We start from the raw sequence: 19,206 nt of genomic DNA on the forward strand, positions 1-19,206 counted from the left end.
CACACACACACACACACACACACACACACACACACACACACACGCTCGTTGTCATATCTTAGTGAGGACATCTCATTGACATAATACTTTCCCTAGCTGCTTACCCTAACTGTAACCATCAAAAATGATTGCCTAATCCTAATCCTAACCCTCAGCTTAAACCAAACCATAACCTAATTGTAATCCTGACACAAAAAACAAATTTTGAGCCTCAAAAATGCTTTCAAACTCGTGGGGACGGGCATTTTGTCTCCATAAGTATAGTAGCATGCCAATTTTCTGTCCTCACAAAGATGTCTAAACATGTACACACACACACACTTCTAACTAATATTAAAATAAAGAGTGCATTACCCTGCGCGTATGTGTGTAATCTCTTCTTTAACCATGTTTTTGCCCAGGGCAGATTGTCTTCCTACTAGAAAACAAGCAACAAGCAGAGGTCAAGGACGACCTTTGTCTGGAAGCAGTTTATGAGTAGTGTGTTAGATTCACATGTTTACTAAACGGTCCAACAAACAATGTCACTTTCCGAGCATAGAAAGATTCAGGATTTTATTCTCGTAGCAGGCCCATCTGGATTAAACTCCTCCTTAATAAAATGTATACAAACGTGGAGCGCTCTGTATTGGTCAAATACTCTTTGAAAGACACCCTGCCAAGACTTGTCATTTGTTGCATCCATCTATTGATACAAGTTGCTGGATATGAATTTGTATTTATTTTTTCTACATTATTTTGTTTTCTCTATTTTTTAACATCCACTTCGATCCCACATGTACTGACTCATGCCCATGCACACAACGTCAATATACTATCATTTGAGAATGCTTAGAAAAAGTCCATATTTGGTGGATGGAGGGGAGTTTATTGGCTATCATACCAGAAATCCAAATTCAAGTCATACACAACACAGAGTTTCACAGTCTAGTGTAAGATCAGGTTGCGGTTGAAATACAGTTGCTACATCCTTTAAAGGTTTGTTTTCTTGGTTGCCGTGGTGACGCCTCCGGCTTTCTCGAAACAAATATGTGTTTCTGACACGAAACAAATTTCGTATTGAAACATGTTACTTACAAACTCATGATCACTGAAAAACAAAAAGTACAACAAGTTGTGGAAATGAATACCAAAAAAAAAGATTGTTTTTATGACTATTTCACAAACTGTAAAGAGTTTGGGCTGCTTTGTTCAGTTCATGTTTATTAAAATGAACCATACTTTATCCAAAAGGTTGCTAACACTTTGTTTTGTTTTTTATGTTTAGCGTTCCCTTCTAAAATGAATTATTTGTGCTACATTGTTCATTTATGCATTTATCCAACATAAATGCATCGGATCTGTGCCACAGCTCAAAGAACGCCACTTGATTTACACTTCTCTTTAAAAGCTTGCAATGTAAACACTTACATTTATTTCAGTCTTTATGTGGCCTCTGAACTTTAAGAGCACTTAGCAACAGCGTGATATACATAGCCGGCTAAGAGTTTACATAATGTCCTTCCCGTGTTTTTAAAACCTGCGGTTTTCTCTAAGAGGACACCCCGATGTCCTTAGTCTCCTGATGTTGTGTGACACTCATTGCATAATCCCAGCTCTGTCTGCAGCTTATCAACACTAGAAAGTTTTTCCTTTTTACCTGAAAAATGGGATTTTTATCTCTCAGTTAAATCAGAATCATCTTTGGTCTTATCTATTTATATATTCCTTCTCGCTGTTTCATTTCTTTTGATTTATGTTTTAGTGGTTGCGTTATGCTGTCATGGTCCCTGTGCCTGCCCAGCCGGCCTCACAAGGCTACACTTGTGTTTTTGCTTTTTCTCTCTCTCCCCTACCTCTCTGCCTGGGCGGAGCTCACAGCTGGCTCCCACCCTTGGCTCACACAGCTGTTGGCGATCAGCTGATTACCGATCTACTATTTGAGGCTGGGTCACAGATCCTCTCATCGCTGGATGATTGAGCTACTGACGTTAGTCTTTCTTTTGGTCTTATACCTTTACGCCCTACCTTCGTGATTTGTGAGTGATTTCTCCCTTCCCTATTCCAGTTTATCTTCCTGGACCTGTGACCTCCCCGCGGTACGGACGTGTGTGAGTCGGATGTAAGGACGTGAGCGAGCGTGAGAGAGAGAGAGAGAGAGAGAGCCTTCCCCTAATCCCCTGGAATCCTGGACTTTCCCCCGTCACTGTATACAGTATTGCACTGGTGTGTAAATAAATCGTGTTCTGATACGTCAACCTGCTCTGCGCTTGAGTCCCTGCTTTCAGTTTGTGACATATGCATTATTCTGCTAAAAGGGGTTCATTCAGCATGTGCACCACAATCTTCTTTATACACTTTTTTACTTGAGGGATCAATACTGACCTTATATGCTGTTATCTCCATGCTGCCTTTTAGCCATTTTTCAACAGACTCAACACTCAAAACTACTTTAAAATCAACCAAGTTCTTCATCGGTCGACTTTCATCTCTCCTTCATCAATCAAATCACTAAAACAGCCAAACTTCTGCCAAACTTTTGATTCTGATGAGTGAAAATCATCATGTTTTCATCCTAATCAAAAAGACAAACTCCACCTCCCTCCCTCAGCTTGCACTGAAACACAGCTGACTGCAAACTAATGCCACACTAGTTTGACTACAGTGGCTGGAAAGCTCATTGCTCACACTGAAAGCCTTACACAGCTTAAGTAATCACACTGTGGATATCCCAGCTGGAGGATCTTAGTCTGTCTTCTCTTTAAAATCCCTCCTCAAAGCATATTTTAATGCGACAGGATTTTTATGATCTTTTTTGAGTCTTTCATATTTAACAGCTTGCTTATTGTCTCAAGTTTAAGCTTTTTTATCCTCTTTGAACTTTTTTTTTTAAATGTCATTGTCTTGGCTGACTTTCCTTTTCATTTTTGGCACTTTGTGTTATGGAAGGCGTACAGTGACACTACTGAGGGATCCAACACAGCTGTAAATCACTTTATTATGTCTGGAAAAGTGCTCAAAAAGTCAAAAAATGATTACTAGTAGAAGCAGTAGCAGAAGAAGTACAGTATATGCATAATCAAATGCTTTTAGTTGGACTACCTACTGTAAGAATTAAAAAGAAACCATTAAGGCCGTCCAGCTGGAAACTGTCCCAGCTGATTTTGGGTGAAATGCAGGGTACACTCTGGGCAAGTCTCCAGTCCATCACTAAGACAAAGACAACCATTCACTCTCACAACCACACCTACAGCCAATTTAGCGTCACAAATTAAGCTAACAAGCATGTCTTTGGACTGTGGGAGCAAACCCACGCAGCCACAAGGAGAACATGCAAACTCCACACAGAGAGGCCACAGTCTGAACCCAGAACCTTCATGCAGTGCCTCTGGGCTTTTATTTGGACGTTACCTAGATTACCATAAAGTTCAACAGAATCATTGCTCATGCCTGATAAAATAGACTAAAAACATTCTGCTGGCTTTGCTCAAAAACAAGGTTTTAGAATCTCTGTCGAGCTAGAACTGCCCCATACATTTCAATTCAGGAGTTACTCGAGTGTCATGTATGTCTTTGATAATGTATGTGGTCTGATCTTTTTGTTTCCATTTGGATCAAAGATTGTGCCCTTACAAAGAGTATCCAGATTTTTAAAAAGAGCGTGAGGGAAACATTTGATCTGTCCCAAGTATAACAGCCGGATGGTTTAATCTGTCTGACAACTAAACCGTTAGCTATCGGTGTAGCTGCGGCCTGAAAATAAAAGAAATGAATGAATTAAAAAGAGAGAAGAAATAAAAAACCTCCAGAAAATTGCTGTGCAGCTTTGCCACATCTGTCACACACTTGTCACGGAGCCTTTGATGAGACGCACACGGACTCAGTAACAACCACGTTCTAATGAACAAACGCATTAATTCGCGTCGTGCAAGACAGATCAAAGGAGGAAAACACCACATCTAGGACAACAATGCTGAATATAATACCCCTATATGTGGGGTAACCTGTGACACCATTAGTTGCCAAGCAACCTGGGCTACCCTTTGGATGAAACACCTGCCGTTCGTCTATCAAGCCATCTGAGCAGCCCCTTCTTCTCTCTGACACACCTGTCTCCCTGTCTTTGTCTCTGTATGGCAGGTGGCATGATAAGGGTTGAAAGATGGCGAGACAGATGCTGAAAAAGAGAAATAATGAAAATGAATTTGACATAACCAGTAAATATCCAACGCTGATACGAGTCCACAAAATAATCTGAGATACTAATCGATACTAAAAATTATTATTAGATTAGACACTCGTTTGCAACAGTATTGATGCCGTCAGTCCTCCAGTGGACACTCGAGTTCACACAGCCTCTAATTAGAAGTATTTGACATTTACAACACTTTAGGAGGAACTTAGGAGGTCAGTAAGGAGGTCAACAATTCTGATGTTTGAACAGTAAATGTTAAACTGATTGGCACAGTTAACACTTAGGAATAAGCTGATAACCACAAACCTAGCCTCAGGGGATCACAAGCTAGTGTCAGTCCCCAAGCTCAGATAATTGGGAGGGTCATGCCAGGAAGCGTCAAATCAAATCAAATATGGTGACCCATCTGCTCTGGCAGCCCATGTGGAAATACAGGAGCAGCCAAAGGTATCTTTATCTGATAGCAACCTTAGCCGCATGTTATCTTGAAGATACTGGCTAGCAGCTATGACAAACAATAAAACACTAACCTTAATGTAGGAATTAGGTTAGTCCTGCCCATCTGTAATGCTCTAATGGGTCGTGTTAATTTAAAGGGCAAACACAAATATTTAAAAATTCTTAAAGTTCAAGATTTTAAAAAAAATTGTCATCACCTAGACTTAAAAAATCACCAAATATCAGGAAATAAATGGGGCTCTGGCTAAACACATTTGCACAGACTAGTACTGTTCTAATCCTGATTAAAAACAACTATTCCTCTTGATTTTATCATTTTCCCCCCATGATATCAAAAATGGCACTGAGTATTTTCCTGGGTATTGGATTCGAGTTTGGAATTCTAATATCATCACAACCCTTGTGTGCACTAAACCCTGAGAGACTAACAGTAGTTTCAGAAAAATGGTGAACATACTGGACAAAATGTCATCCCCACATGCAATTATTGTTCCAAAGTGACAAAACCTGCACTGAACATCACAGGAGAACTAAAGAGGGACTTCACAGCTACCGAGTACTTTGCAATGAAATATTTTATACTTTGCTTTTAAAAAATGCAGTGTTATGTTTACGTAACGATGCACTAAAATCAGCGAACAATCGTGACAAATAACCGTGCGCTACTATATACGCTGCAGTAAGAGTAAGACAGTTAACAGCTAAGAGTTCATGAGAATAATCACCATGTTTCCACTGGACAATCGCCATAAAATAGCAGCACGACTCCGGCTGAAATGTGTGTGAACTCTTGCCAGGTTTCATTACAAATTATTGCAGGATACAAAGTACCGTGTGCATTCATCTTTAGTGTGTTTCTCCAGGTGTGTATCTGTGCAGCAAAGACTATGTGCAGCTGATCAATAAGAAAAGCAGTCAGAGAAAGCGGCACAGTAACAGATGCCACTCTAGACTCAGCACGACACAACAACACCGATAGGCACGGTAACAACATGACATCAGCATCCATCCGACTTCAACACACTGCACCGATACAGTGTGTATCATAAAGAAAACACTACTAACAAGGGAATATGTTTAAAGAGCAACATAAAACCAACTTCTAAAACGTTTTCTAAGTCAGCAGACGCAACAGAAACAAGTGTGGATTTACATCATGATGAATATCAGCAATAAAGCTTTAGCAACGATAATAACGCTTCCAACAGCAAGTAAAGTGATGAAGCACACAGCAAACAACGAGCAAATCAAATCAGTTCACCAAAATGCTGTGACAAGATTAACCACGGTGCTGTTTTACCTGCACAAGGAGGAACACCAGAATGTGGGAGGGCTGATGTCTCCTGGCTACTCTGTGAACTTCTGAATTTTTGAGCTGTGTGAAATGTTTTTTGTGTCCGCTGGTTTAAGATTCATATATTATTTACTTTGGTCATGTTGTGTAAATTTAAACCTCCTACTTATTTTCAGCAGCAGCTTTGAATAGTCACTTTGATTCCACAGGAGACGATTCTTACTAATACCATGTTTGGGAGTCCAAAACATTTAAGGGAGGCCCATGAACAAACTCTAGTGCATGACGGTGACGTGTGACAAAGTCCTTTTATTGTAACAACACCTTCAAAGAGCAAACCTGTACTTCCTCAAACTACAAAAGAGTGACAAGCTAAAAGATGAACCAAGATAAAGTGTCAGCCACCACTGATCTCTATGAACGATATCTGCAACATGCAGCATCTGTAATGCAAGGGCAAGAAACCTTCTGGATTTCGTTTACAGTCCACTACAGTATTCCTGTCGACGAGTCATGAATTCGACTAGGTTGCATGCAGGTAAACAGTCTGTTGGAAACCAAATGAGAAATCGCATGTCAAAAATATCTGCTATCATCTGATTATGATTTTTCTTTTTTAAGTGTATCTGCATTCTTTAAAAGTGATCAGACAGACCCTAAAAAACTTGGCTGTTAATACGAGAGATGAAAGGCCCAGTCACACAGGCCAGGAGACCGCTCACTGACGCCGATGTGTATTCCTTAATCACATCAAGTGGTTGCTGTTGCAAAGAGTTATATGATGCTGCACAAAACCAATCCTTGCATGAAAGATGCTGGCTTGTCTCCAAACATTTGCTAACTACTTGCCAAGCAGTAGTCCCATGTAAAAGCAACCACAATGAGTTTTTTGGTGCAGCCACTGATTTCACTTGGCAACGACAGGAACCTCCAGCAACCAGTTATGCAACCAGGGAATGCAGAGGTTTTTTTTTAGCAACTGGAGGTTGCCAGAGGGTTGCTGACTGGTTTGTGGGCCTGTTTGCCTCAGGCAGTGGAATTGCACAACCAACCCAAAAAAGCTTTAGCTCCCCTTGGAATTAATTCGCCATATCTATGGAAGTCTTCTAGAGGATTGACCATGTTTTTATCATAAGCTATTACTTAGTTGTGTTGATGACAGCAGAGAGTACGACCTAACATGTTTGTCCAAAAGTCAAGATGTGGTGACAGCGAAAACAAAAGCAAGCATGTAGATGTTTACAGTTCTCTGTCCCGAGACCTGCAGAGAACGTCTGCTGTCTGATAGGGACAGTGTCAGAAATACACTACATTGCCAAAAGGATTCACCATTAGGGTTGGGCTATATCATACCGTTCACGGTAATACCGGTGTAATTTTGGGCAATGATAGGAAAATGAAATATCGCGATAGAATATGGGTAAAACGCGTGCGCAGTGCCTTTGTTTTCATACGCACATGGCGGCGACGGAGAATGAGAAGGGTGAAAGCGGATTGTTGAATGAAACGGATGAACCAGAATTGGTTTGTAAAAATGCTGCAACTTCACTGGTGTGGAACTGGTTTGGCTTTCGTCCGTCACATACACAGCAAAGCACTATTTTTGGTAGCGCATGCTAGCAGGCCGTCGTTATTACCGTGTTGTTTGGAAAATACGGCACACTTAAAATCAATCGTTTGATTTTTCTGAAAATCGACAGTGCCCCTTATAATCCCGTGTGCCTTATGTATGAATTCTGGTTGTGTTTACTGACCTCGAAACTATTTTATGTCGTACATGGCGCTCGAACATGTGTCAAATGTTTCAGTACGGCTTGCTAAGCTACGAACCCGCACCGCTTGATGGATTGTCGGAGCATTATGGCTATCGTAGGCAGGCGCCTCGCGGAGTGATACGTACTGTGCTTCAACATAATATTACCGTATTGCGTGTGTATAACCGCTTTTAAGTTTTGTGGATATTATACATGGTTATGCTGAGGATATGTCGGCCAATTTCCACTGGAAATGCCTTTTGGTTAAACTGTCAGCAAAGAATTTGCACTGTTACGTCTTTATATAACTTTAATGCACAATAAAAAAAACAGCTGCTTGTTTAAGTGCAAATACATTGATGGTGTTTTTTGCACTAATAAAGTTGTGGAGTCGTAAAGTAATTTGTCTAGTGTCAATTATATCGTCAGTTATATCGTTAACGCAAATTTTCAAATGTATATCGTGATAAATATTTTTGGTCATATCGCCATGCTCTATTCACCATCCATCAAAATCCCTGAATTCAGCTGTTCCAATCACTTCCATGGCCAAAAGTGCATCAAATCAAGCACCAAGACATGCAAACTAGTTCTACAAACATTTATGAAAGAATGGCTTGCTCTCAGCAGCTCTTTGAATTCCAGTGTGATTCCATGATAGGACGCCACCTCTGCAACAAGTCCATTGTTGAAATTTCCTCGCTACTAAATATTCTACAGTCAACTGTATTATAACAAAGTGGAAAAGATTGGGAATGGCAGCACTCCGCCATGAAGTTGTGGCCACATAAAATCCCAGCGCAGGGTCGACGAATCGTGAGGCACATAGAGCACAGAGGTCAACAACTTTCCAAAGAGTCAATCGCTACAGACCTACAAACGTCATGTGGCCTTCAGACTAGTTCTTTCTTGTGCCTCTCCCATTCCTTGTGAACTTTACGGTCAATCCCTTCCTTATTCTGGTTATGCGCATGCATAGGTCATCCACATTCACCAAAGCGGGGTTGGGATTTTGCACAGGAGCACGTTTGTAGTGGTTGAAAACTCCTCTCCTCTCTGTCTGAACAGAAACCTGACAGACACATTTGCAGGGCTATAAGTTACGCTTTAAACTCAAATACCCTAAAGTAATCTCAGTGCATTCAGGCACTGAAGTGTTGCACGGGAACACAAAGTCTGAAACAAAAACTGCAAGTGTTAAAGCCATCTGCCAATACTCCTTTAGCTTCTTGCCACGACGACGGAGGAGACATGATAGCGTTTTCTAATTAAACCAAACCTCTGTGCCACAAACACAGCTGCCTCACCTCCCGCCTTGATCTCCTTGGGGAGGACAAATACACACAAACACACCACGATTGTAGCCGCTGACAAAAACACTCATGCACACAGTTGTGGTTGTCCATTTGATTACTGACAGTGAGACAGCTGTAACCATTCATACACACACACACACACACACACACACGCACTTCTAACTTGTATACACACAGAGTTGTAAACACACTCGCTGTTGTAGACACCTACACACACACACCTGTCTGTGGCAACAGTACATAGAGATAAGGAGGCTGACAGGAGCTGCTGGAGCCAAAGCTGGGAACCATGGGGGCTGTCAGCGTCATTTTCCTGTGACACCTCCAGGCTCACACACACACAAATACACACCACACACTTGATGATATTGTATTGACTTATATTCATTTCCTGTCTGTATTCTTTCCATAACTGGCACAAAATGCACCTAAAGAAAACCCTCCTCTAAAGTCAACCTGCTTTTGCTTAATCAGCATGAAAAATGACACCGTAACCCAGCTGAAATTCTACCCTCCACCCTTAAAATAACTCCTCCTAATAAGGTGTAAGAAACAGTCACCATAAGAGACCAGATGGAAAGGTTTTCTATTCCTGTGCAGACCCCACAATAGAAAAAAAAACAATGATGACACACAAACCAAGAAAAGTTCTAGATAAATAATGTTCTACAAACTCATACGTACCATGGAATGGACCTTCAACCACCTTTGTCCATATAATAATGAATGCAAAGTCATAACAAAATTATATAGAGGGGTGTCATATCTTTTAAGATATTGCTAATTCACACTGCTTTGTGCTACAAAACTGTAGTGAAAATCATGACTTTCTTTCACTTTCAGCTTTCAGCTACGTGCCCACTCCCTAAAACCTAATCAAAATGACTCTGTATGCAACTAGCGTGTGCAAAGTTGACGGTTATTTCTCTACTCTAACTAAACTACATGATGTTCAAATGTCTGCAACACTCTTTATTTACATGAAAAGTCTGCGAAACTTTTGCAGGATGCTGATTCAAACGGTCCTTGATTCTAATGTGTTTTTATAAGTGATTTTGGGCTTCGATTTTTTAAAAGGTATATGATTATGTGTTTATTTATGTATTTTACTCATGCTCACATACCTCTGAATGTTTGTTTTTGTTGACTTATTGAATATGCCATCAACCTGCCAAGGACTACAGATGAAAATGAATCTGTGTGGCTAAACCTAGCATATTTACTCGATGAATTTAAGTGCTCGTATTAATTAATATCCATTGTCCCGTTTAAATAAACATAAACATAAACTGAGATAAATTGATCTCAGTTGACTGCAAAATGTTAGCAGGACTAAACAAACATTAACTGTATCTCGGCTCATTTAGCGGCTCCGCTTGGTTAATCATATTCACAGATCCATTTTTACGATAAATGGCGATTTTGCGGTCTATCAGTTTATATAAAACTTAGTGAAGGCAGTGAGGGAGTGCAGGGTTTTCGATTAGCTGACATGAAATAGACTTCCTCTCTGTTACAGTGACAGTTGTATGACATCTAATTACACAGATTACGCTGTTTAACATTAATGTTGAATGGCTTGTAACTAAATTAATGCATCCCATCTCATTCTTTCAAGCTTAAATACACACACAAATTAAAATACATGCCTTGTTATTGTGATTATTGAGGGCATTGAGTTGAATCCATTCAGAATAATGAAGTAGCTCAAATTCCCTTTCACAGAGGCATATAGACGTGCTTCTGTGAAACTCTTCTTCAGTGGCTCCTTGTTAAATCCAGAACTGAATTCAAAATCATTCTGAAACCTGCTCCCAGTTTGGATTTGGAGACAGACACCGTCTCTACTTTCAATGTTAGGCTTACAACTTTCCTTTTTGACAAAGGATATTATCATTAGTTATTATTTATCTCTAGGGCTAATTACGCACACCCCACTTTTCAGTTATTTATTTGTAAAAAATGTTTGGAATCATGTATGATTTTCGTTCCACTTCTCACGTGTACACTACTTTGTGTTGGTCTTTCACGTGGAACTCCAATAAAATTGATTCATGTTTGTGGCTGTAATGTGACAAAATGTGGGAAAGTTCAAGGGGGCCAAATACTTCTGCAAGGTGTTTGAAGCCTCTTATCTAATGTGGGTTAGGACAGGGTTCATCTCCATGCATACAGAAAATGAGTGGATGAACAGATGGATAATAACTGCACTACAGTCTTTATGATTGTTTTGTGCCAGTTTACAAAAGTCATTTCAGTTTTATTCAAAGCAGGGAACTCATTTTAAACAGAAAGCTGCACAGAGCAGAGAATTCTTACTCTGTCTATTTAGCAAATTAAAGGCTTTAATAATGAAAACCAGCTGTGTTTACAGGAGGAAATCGTGTATAAATGTGAATGGAACCGGTTCAGTTTACGCTGTGTTCAGTAAACTCGACATCATTAGAGAAGTGCAGTAAGTGAACCAGGGTTGGGAAGATATGAGAGCAGTGCTTCCCGTGATATATATTTCAATGATAATCTCAAGTCAGAGAGTATCCCCTTGACAATATTAAGACAGGTTTCCTTACAGTATGGGCTTATGTGTTTAAACTCTTCTTTAATTAAGTTTATGTTGATCTAGTTTGATGCCTGAGTTTGTTATGGCCAGAGGCGCAAAGCTGACACATGTCTCTGCAATTAGGAACAAAACACTTTAGCAGTTATTGAATTTACTGAAGATCCAAACCCCAAATCACAAAGTTAATTATACAAATATGCAGATGCAAGATTATGTAACTTAACATTTATGAAAAACCTGCCACTCATGATGATGAGACAATGATTTTTAGCCAGTATTGGGGTTCTTGTATTTCCTGTGGAAAGCAACTAATTACACATTTTTTTCCTGCCTTTCTCTGTAACACAGCGTCACATGGCTGGCAGTAAATACTACGCTGTTAAGCCTTGCATACGGCCACATTGTATAAGCACAAATCCTAACAAATTCTGTATCAGCACAGAAGCAGCCTTAGCGGCACGTCACAGAAAAGGTTGTGCTGACAGTGATTGGAAATGGGTCGTCTCTGCTTCTATTTTTTGTTGGGATTCAAAATTCGGCTGCGTGTCTGGGGTCTGTGCTTACTCGGTTTAAACATCTCTGGATCTGAGGATCTGATTGCCTTTAGAGGTGACAGGAGAGGTGAGGTGGTGTTAGCAACTATAGATATGCCAGTTTTTTACGGCTGTTGCGCAGTTTCCTTTGGTGCAATAAATTATAAATAATGTGCACATCTCTTCATTTGAATGTGGTTACACTGTCGAGGATATTACTGTGACATCACATATGCAAAACCCCTGTTATGATGTTTCTCTGTTCACCCATAACGCAGATAATTAAAGAACTTATGCAATTCAAGTAATCACATAATCGTTTGGATTGCAACTCTGTGATATGCAATAATGTGATGATGAATGTAGGAACTGCAATGTGCTACACACTCCCTGCAATCTGCTCATGATTCTTCTTTCTTTCTAACCTTTGACCTCTCACCGAAGCTTTAACAGCTCCCTCGTAATAGGCTTTTTCATGCAGATAATGAGAGCAACCAATTATTCATTCACTTTAATATTTCAAGCAAACTTAACTCATTAAATTTACACCCTAGCTAAAGGACATAACATTATTTTTGTGCAGCACAGGTAATGGTTTCATTTGTTAAGCGAATAAAAATGTATATCAGCAGCTCATGCACAGACTACATTGTACTTTTAGGATAAATGCTGCTGCATGAAATCCTGGAGACGGGTGAGGGAATCAAAATATGGATAAAAGTCAGAATAGAGAGTTTTTAAGCCAAATGTTTGTTTGTATGTTTTTTGCTGAAGCGCACATATTTAGTAGCTACACAAAACCACACAAACATGTGCAAAAGCAAGCACACAAAGGTTTGTGCCACTTTCTCTTTGCCTCCCTTCACTTTATCTGCCTGTTCCCGCTCTGTCTCTTTTCTCTGTCTCTCTCTCTCTGAATATTTTAGTATTGATGAGCCCATTACTGATGATAACACAGTGCAACATCAGCATCCTTTCTCCCTCTCCCTGTCTCCCTCTCTCCAACACACACACACACACACACATGCTCACTCATCAGGAGTCGGGTTACAAGTCTGCCTCTGCTGTGTACTTCTGTGCATTTCGCTGTGAGTGTGTGTGTTCAGCGGGAGGCTGGGGGAATCTGACTGCCTGGCGTCGCTCCAACAAACTGCACTATTTTTCAGGCTGGATACCATTCACGTGCACACCAGCTGACGCACAGATACACACACACACAGGGGCGATGTGTGTCAGCTGTTAAAATGATAACAGCGAATAAGCAAAGTGCACTGAATGCGAAGGTGGCTTCCTAAAAGGATGTTTAGAACCCGCAAAACACTTCAAGTAACGTAACGGCGCATGGCACAAACATTAAACACAGAGCGGCGAACGATTCGGTGGCAGCGTGCATCTGATACTGTAGAGCGCTGTCACTGTGTCAGATGATGAATAACTGCCTCTCAAAGCAACGATCCAGGAATCCATACCTCTGAAAACCCATCACAATGACAAAAATGCAAAAGCCTGCAGATGTCTCTCTCAGAATTTTCAGCCAAAAGCGCTGCATTTGATCTCAGCACTCAGTCGCAGGAGGCTCACATCCCAACGGGTGCAGGCATGACATCTGCTTTTCTGTATTTTGTCAAAGTGCCACACTTAATGACCCCCTCAGATCACCGGTGTGCGCTGTCAAACCTGCTCGAGCGTGAGGGAAGCAGGTGAGACCAGCTACTGAATCTAATTGTATATCAGAGATCACTGACATCCATGTGGCACATTCATTATTCCCACAAACTTCTGGCTATAATCTTTTTTTTTTCCAGGAATGGCCAACAAACGCTCAAAGTAAGAAGCTTAGTCTTCTCTGCGGTGAGGTGAATGAAAGTCATTATCCTCCAGTGATTTCCTTTATTGAGTTTAAACCAATAATGAAGGAGGGAATAAAAGCCATTAGAGGATTTTTTTTTCCAACTTTCAGACAGAGCTGAAATTACTATGAGGGAGATTTTACTAATATATGTGCAGTCATTGTAAAATGACATCACTGGGTTATTATCCACAAATGATCTTATTCAGTTACAAAGGAGGCGAGGGGGGTGGGGAGTTTTATAAAACACACAGTGTGCTACGGATGCCTTCCTTGGGGAGAAGTCCTTGCTATCTGATCGGTTTGCTCGTGCAGTGTCACTTTAATTTGAGAGCAGGCTTTGTGAGCTTACACAGTAAACTTTAATTTCAGACGGCAGAGAGCTGGTTCTACGTGAGGACCGCGCTGCTTTATTAACTAACATTTAGATAATCATTGAGCCCTGACATTTAAAAGTTCATCAGTGTTCAGGCAGGTGTCAGCGTGAAGACTCACGTCAAACAGACAGAGGGCAAACAGCTACAGCACACAACACAATGAACTCCAGCACAGCAACACATCCAGCTGAAGCAATGATTAATGCAGCGTTTTATAAACAGCCCTCTGACACGACAAACACTGTATGCCAGACAAAATTAGGATGCGATACTGGGCTGCTACATTGGATCAAATAGAGCAGCCAATTATTATAATGATCATGTCAGCCTCCTTTGATCCAGGGCTCATCGTTGCCTTCCTGTGAAAAAAAACAACAACATCTATCTTTTTTAGAAAGTAAAAACAACAGCCTCGGGAACGGGAATGAACATTAACTCTGAAAAAGAGCCCCGGTTTAAGCTCTGTGATGATGTATTTCAGGGTTTCAGCAGACAAAAATCTGTACAACAGAAGAATTTATCTCAAAAAGGTCGGGGGATTTCAAACATAATTTCCCTTATAAGGCATTCTCTATAATGGATTTCAAAGTGGCAGATAATAGCTTTATAGATGAGTTATAAACCGCATCAGATGTGTGTGTGTGTGCGTGTTCATTCTTTCTTTTGAGTAGGCTTAACATGTCAGCAAGACATAAAGGCATGCAGAAAAAGTCAGAAACAGATATCTATGCAGTTGCCAGAGAGCCTTTTTCCAGGTCAAAGGTTGGCTCCAGTCACTCAGTTTTCCCCCAACTTGTCGACCCACAGTTGCACTTATTTTAGTTCATCTTAAAACCTGGCTAAATTACTTCTAAAACATTAATAAAGCTGTTAGCAACAGCTTATAAACCATTTACGAAGGGTACCTTATTAGAAAGACAGGGCAAGACTATCATTAATTCTAGATCTAGTCTGCCCTTAAAATATGTTTTTAATATCATAGTTTTCATGGAGAGAATCCAGTTAGGAGGCATATCACGGCTGGCGGTGTATTTCTCCCTGTAGGAATATTAGAGGAAGAGTAGCCCATCAGTGTAATGTCATGATTTCCTGGAAGATACAAAGGGGCGATAAGGTCACCAAATTCCCTGCGGGAGCAGTCAGAGAACATTTTGGTGACGTGACGGTGATTTTGTGTGCGGGTTTGCACTGACAGCTGCATGCATGGTTCACGTGGGGTCTATTACCGCCGCTGTCAGTGCGGAGATTGACACCCTGCAGGTCGCACTCACACTGCTGCTACTACTACACACACACCACTCAGTATTTGGCTCGCTGCTAGACGCCATGTGTTTCCACAGCGGAAGAGTGGCAGGCAGCTTCGAGATGCAAACACTTATCAGAAACACTCGCACTTACATCTCAGAGGACGGCGGCTGGCTACGGCAGAGGAGCGCGTGTCCGCACGCTTGTCCCATCGCGCATCCTGCCTCGCGCCTCTCCGGTTTGCCCGAACAGCTGCAGCTGGAAGCAGGGATCAGCCCGTGCGCGAGTCTCTTAGGCCGGGAGGGGTAAAGGAGGACGGACCGACGGATGGGTGGACGGCTGGGTGTGTGCTTCTCTCTCCTCACCCCTCAGTGCGGTACGCCTCTCTGCGATTCCGCTGTCCGCTGCTGCCTCCTCTTTCGAGCTCTGACAGCGCGCGGGGATTGGTCGGGACCCGGTAACTGATATTTGAGCTGTGGCGAGCTGGGATATAACAGCTGAGCAGAGAGAGAGAGGAGAGAGAGAGAGCTAACACATGGAAGCGTCCACGAGAAAGACGCGTGTGGCTGAGGCACGTCACTCGTCCGCGTGCGCTGAAAAACAGTCCTTCCTTTTAGGCAATGCCCGCTCCCTCCGCGAGCGCCGGGCGATTTATCCGTAAAAATGAAAGTTGCATTGTTGTGAATATTTAACTTTTCACGGCGTGTCCCCACTGCGCGCGCTCATCCTCCAAATCGTCCTTCGTAGAGTACGGGCTCCTCCGGACACACTTGGAAATGTTTTCTCTGCACTTCTCAAACAGAAGACCTCACGGTTTTATTGGAAAACACTCGTGTGTCTGTGTGTGACAGGGGACAGGTCTCAAGGTCCAGATCTTTTTCTGCCATATATGGCCCTTCCAGTACACTCACGGAAGGAGCGGTGCGGAGCTTGACGGGAGCACCGGGATTGTTTGTTTACGTCCAAAGCCTGTAAATGTGGTGTCAGGTGTCAGCAGTTTAACATCCCAGTGCTCAGTTATTGTTGCCTCATATGTTAAAGGAAGTAAGTAGTTTGTATAATAATACAGCCCCCTTCGCCTAAAACCACATGTCCGCATGTGTTTGCAATCATTTTGTCTGATTGGTCTTCTACCGGAGGCTGTGTGAGCATGAAGACACCGTGACTGATTGACACATTTGTGGTCTGTGTTTGCTCAGTTGCATATGTGCATCTTCATCATCGTCATGATCAGAACGACCAATTAAACATCTGTGTGAATGACCAGGATTTCATATCATATCAGCTACAGGGCCTAGCATCGATCTACATAGTAGTAGGGCTTTCTTTGAGTTTTGGTGCGTGGCGCTATTTCTGTGTTTACATCTGGATTGTGTTTGCTCCTGTTTTATTATTTTTGCTCTGGTCACGAGAACTCAATATATAATTGGCAAAACTGCAGTCTGTTTGTATAAGTAAAGATAGTCGTATAGTCATATATTAGATCAAACATTGTTACTACAATAAAACAGTGAAAAAATGAAATCTGTAACTATTGATATTAATAATTTGTCAGTTATACTACACTGGTATGCAAATATGCACAATGTGAGGACCTCTGAGCTTGAATACAGTACGGTCACCATTAATGATACAGTTATGGTAAAAATATAAGGACACCTTCTGTCAGTTCTAAGGTTTTACATACCAGGATATAACAAAAACAGGTAAATACAGCCTCAGATGAACTACGGCACATGACATCTATACAGTTCATATATTTTACAAGAAACTAAGCAGAAGCAGTTTGTGAAGAACTAGTTACACCCTTACTGCTTCCATAGGAATTAAGAGGGTAAATAACAGCCAGGTGCAAATGCAAAGAAGCTGCTGCACCAAAAACGTGAGAGTGATTGCTTTAGTTGCTAGCAGACTGCCACAGTTGCCTGTAGTTTTTCATGTCTGTCTGCAAAAAGCCAAGATTTAGTAAAAACTAAGAAATTGGAGATTGTTTACCTTCAAAGTAAAAGTTGTGTCTCACTGCTACAGCCAGTGTGTTCAAAAAGTGCCACCTTTATTTTGAAGCCTGTGTATCACCATGATTGTCGTACGCCCAAAAAGCAGTCACACATCTGCAAAGCCTCAAGACACATGACAGCTGCACTGGGATTTTGCCAGATAGCACATGACTATGAGAGTCACTGTCAACTTTATTCGGTCTGATAAATGAAGTTTAAAGTATTGTATCACAATTCCCAACACTGTGCAAGGACCTAAAGAGCTATTGTGCATCTTTCATTAATTCCATCAGTACAGTAAAATAGGGCAGTAACAGCACCATGCTGTGCGGATGTTTGTTTCTATAACAGGCAGTGTAGTCAGGACAGGAGGAAGTGTAGAGGCAGTAAGATATAAAAGAGTTGTTTTTCCAAAGTGCTCAGCATCTAAAGCTGGGCAAAAGTTTAATTTCAACAGATAATGATCTTCAGTTAAACTCTGCGAAGGTGCTGAAGCAGACCAACTGGAGTCTGAACCTGAACCCAACAGATGTGCACCTACTGTACCTAATGAGTAGCATGGCCCTGCATCAGTGTGTCCCATCCAACCCAATCATCTAAAAGTTCCTAGATTTAGTCCTACCTTTGTGGTGTCCTCGGGATTCCCATATGCTTGTTTGTCATTCACCTAGGGACCATTTGTGTTTCGAGGACACCACAAAGGTTACGGCTTGAGGCTATCATTGCTGCCAAAGGTAATTTAACAAAGTAGTAAGTGAAGGGTCTGAATACATACATGAAATATTTCAGCCAGTCATTTATTTTTAATACATTTATTTAAAAAAAAACAACAACTTAAAGTAAGTAATTAATCTTGATTCACGAGGAAAAGATGAGATCTGTGAGACTGAAAAATTAAAGAAATTGGACATTTTAAAGGCTCTTAAAGCCTTCTTAATGCACTGTTTATCTTAAGATTCAAGACCTCTAAGATTCAAGCATGCTGAGATGAAAGGAAAGTTTAATGGTAATGAGAGAATGTCAGTGACTCAGTTTTTTAAGATCTGCTATACTTCACAAAAATCAACGATTAAAGTGCAGATTGAATAAGAAAAATATTGTGTATAAGTGAAAAATATATATATTTATCTTTTTTTCCCCATCCCATAATACATCCTGTGATGAAGAGTGGGGTCCTGATGATGCTGACACATGCACAACTGTCACTGGGATATGTTTTATTTCTTATAATTTGGCTGTTAAGTTATGGCTATATTCTGGACTATGCATGTGGTATGCTTTGAGTTTATATTATCTTATTTGATTATATCCATCCTTCTTCATTTGATGAATTGGATCTTTTACATGTGAAACACAAAAGCCAGAGTATGAGGACATGACCTCAATGTCATCTATGGTAGTTACAGACCTGCTTTGGCTTTATTTAGACCCCAACAGAAAGTGTGTTTATTTATAATTTATGACATGTGGATCATCTCCATATCACTGTCTAAACAGATACAATCTGATTCAAGCCAGACTGTCTCACTGTATTAGAGGAAAACCAGAAGGGATCCAAAAATCAGATCTGTTGTGCCTGTGCAAATTTATCCTAGTATCCCTGTCCATCTAACAGTCCTTTTTTAAACTATCCACTATATATATATAT

At 40.9% G+C, this 19,206-nt stretch overlaps 2 protein-coding genes across 2 annotated transcripts in view; one reads left to right on the forward strand and one right to left on the reverse strand.

Annotated features, from left to right (window-relative positions):
• Positions 1 to 16,062, reverse strand: part of pde2a (phosphodiesterase 2A) — a 176,749-nt gene extending 160,687 nt beyond the window's left edge. Inside the window, exon 1 of the mRNA XM_005746911.1 lies at positions 15,715 to 16,062. Within this exon, the coding sequence (XP_005746968.1) occupies positions 15,715 to 15,773 (59 nt within the window). The 5' untranslated portion in view covers positions 15,774 to 16,062. The remainder of the gene's footprint in view (positions 1 to 15,714) is intronic.
• clpb (ClpB family mitochondrial disaggregase) overlaps positions 1 to 19,206 on the forward strand; it is a 520,737-nt gene that overhangs the window by 330,351 nt on the left and 171,180 nt on the right. The window lies entirely within an intron of this gene.

This window comes from Pundamilia nyererei, unplaced genomic scaffold (assembly GCF_000239375.1).
Source record: "Pundamilia nyererei isolate P.nyererei 1_Seehausen unplaced genomic scaffold, PunNye1.0 scaffold00185, whole genome shotgun sequence".
Lineage (NCBI taxonomy): Eukaryota > Metazoa > Chordata > Actinopteri > Cichliformes > Cichlidae > Pundamilia > Pundamilia nyererei.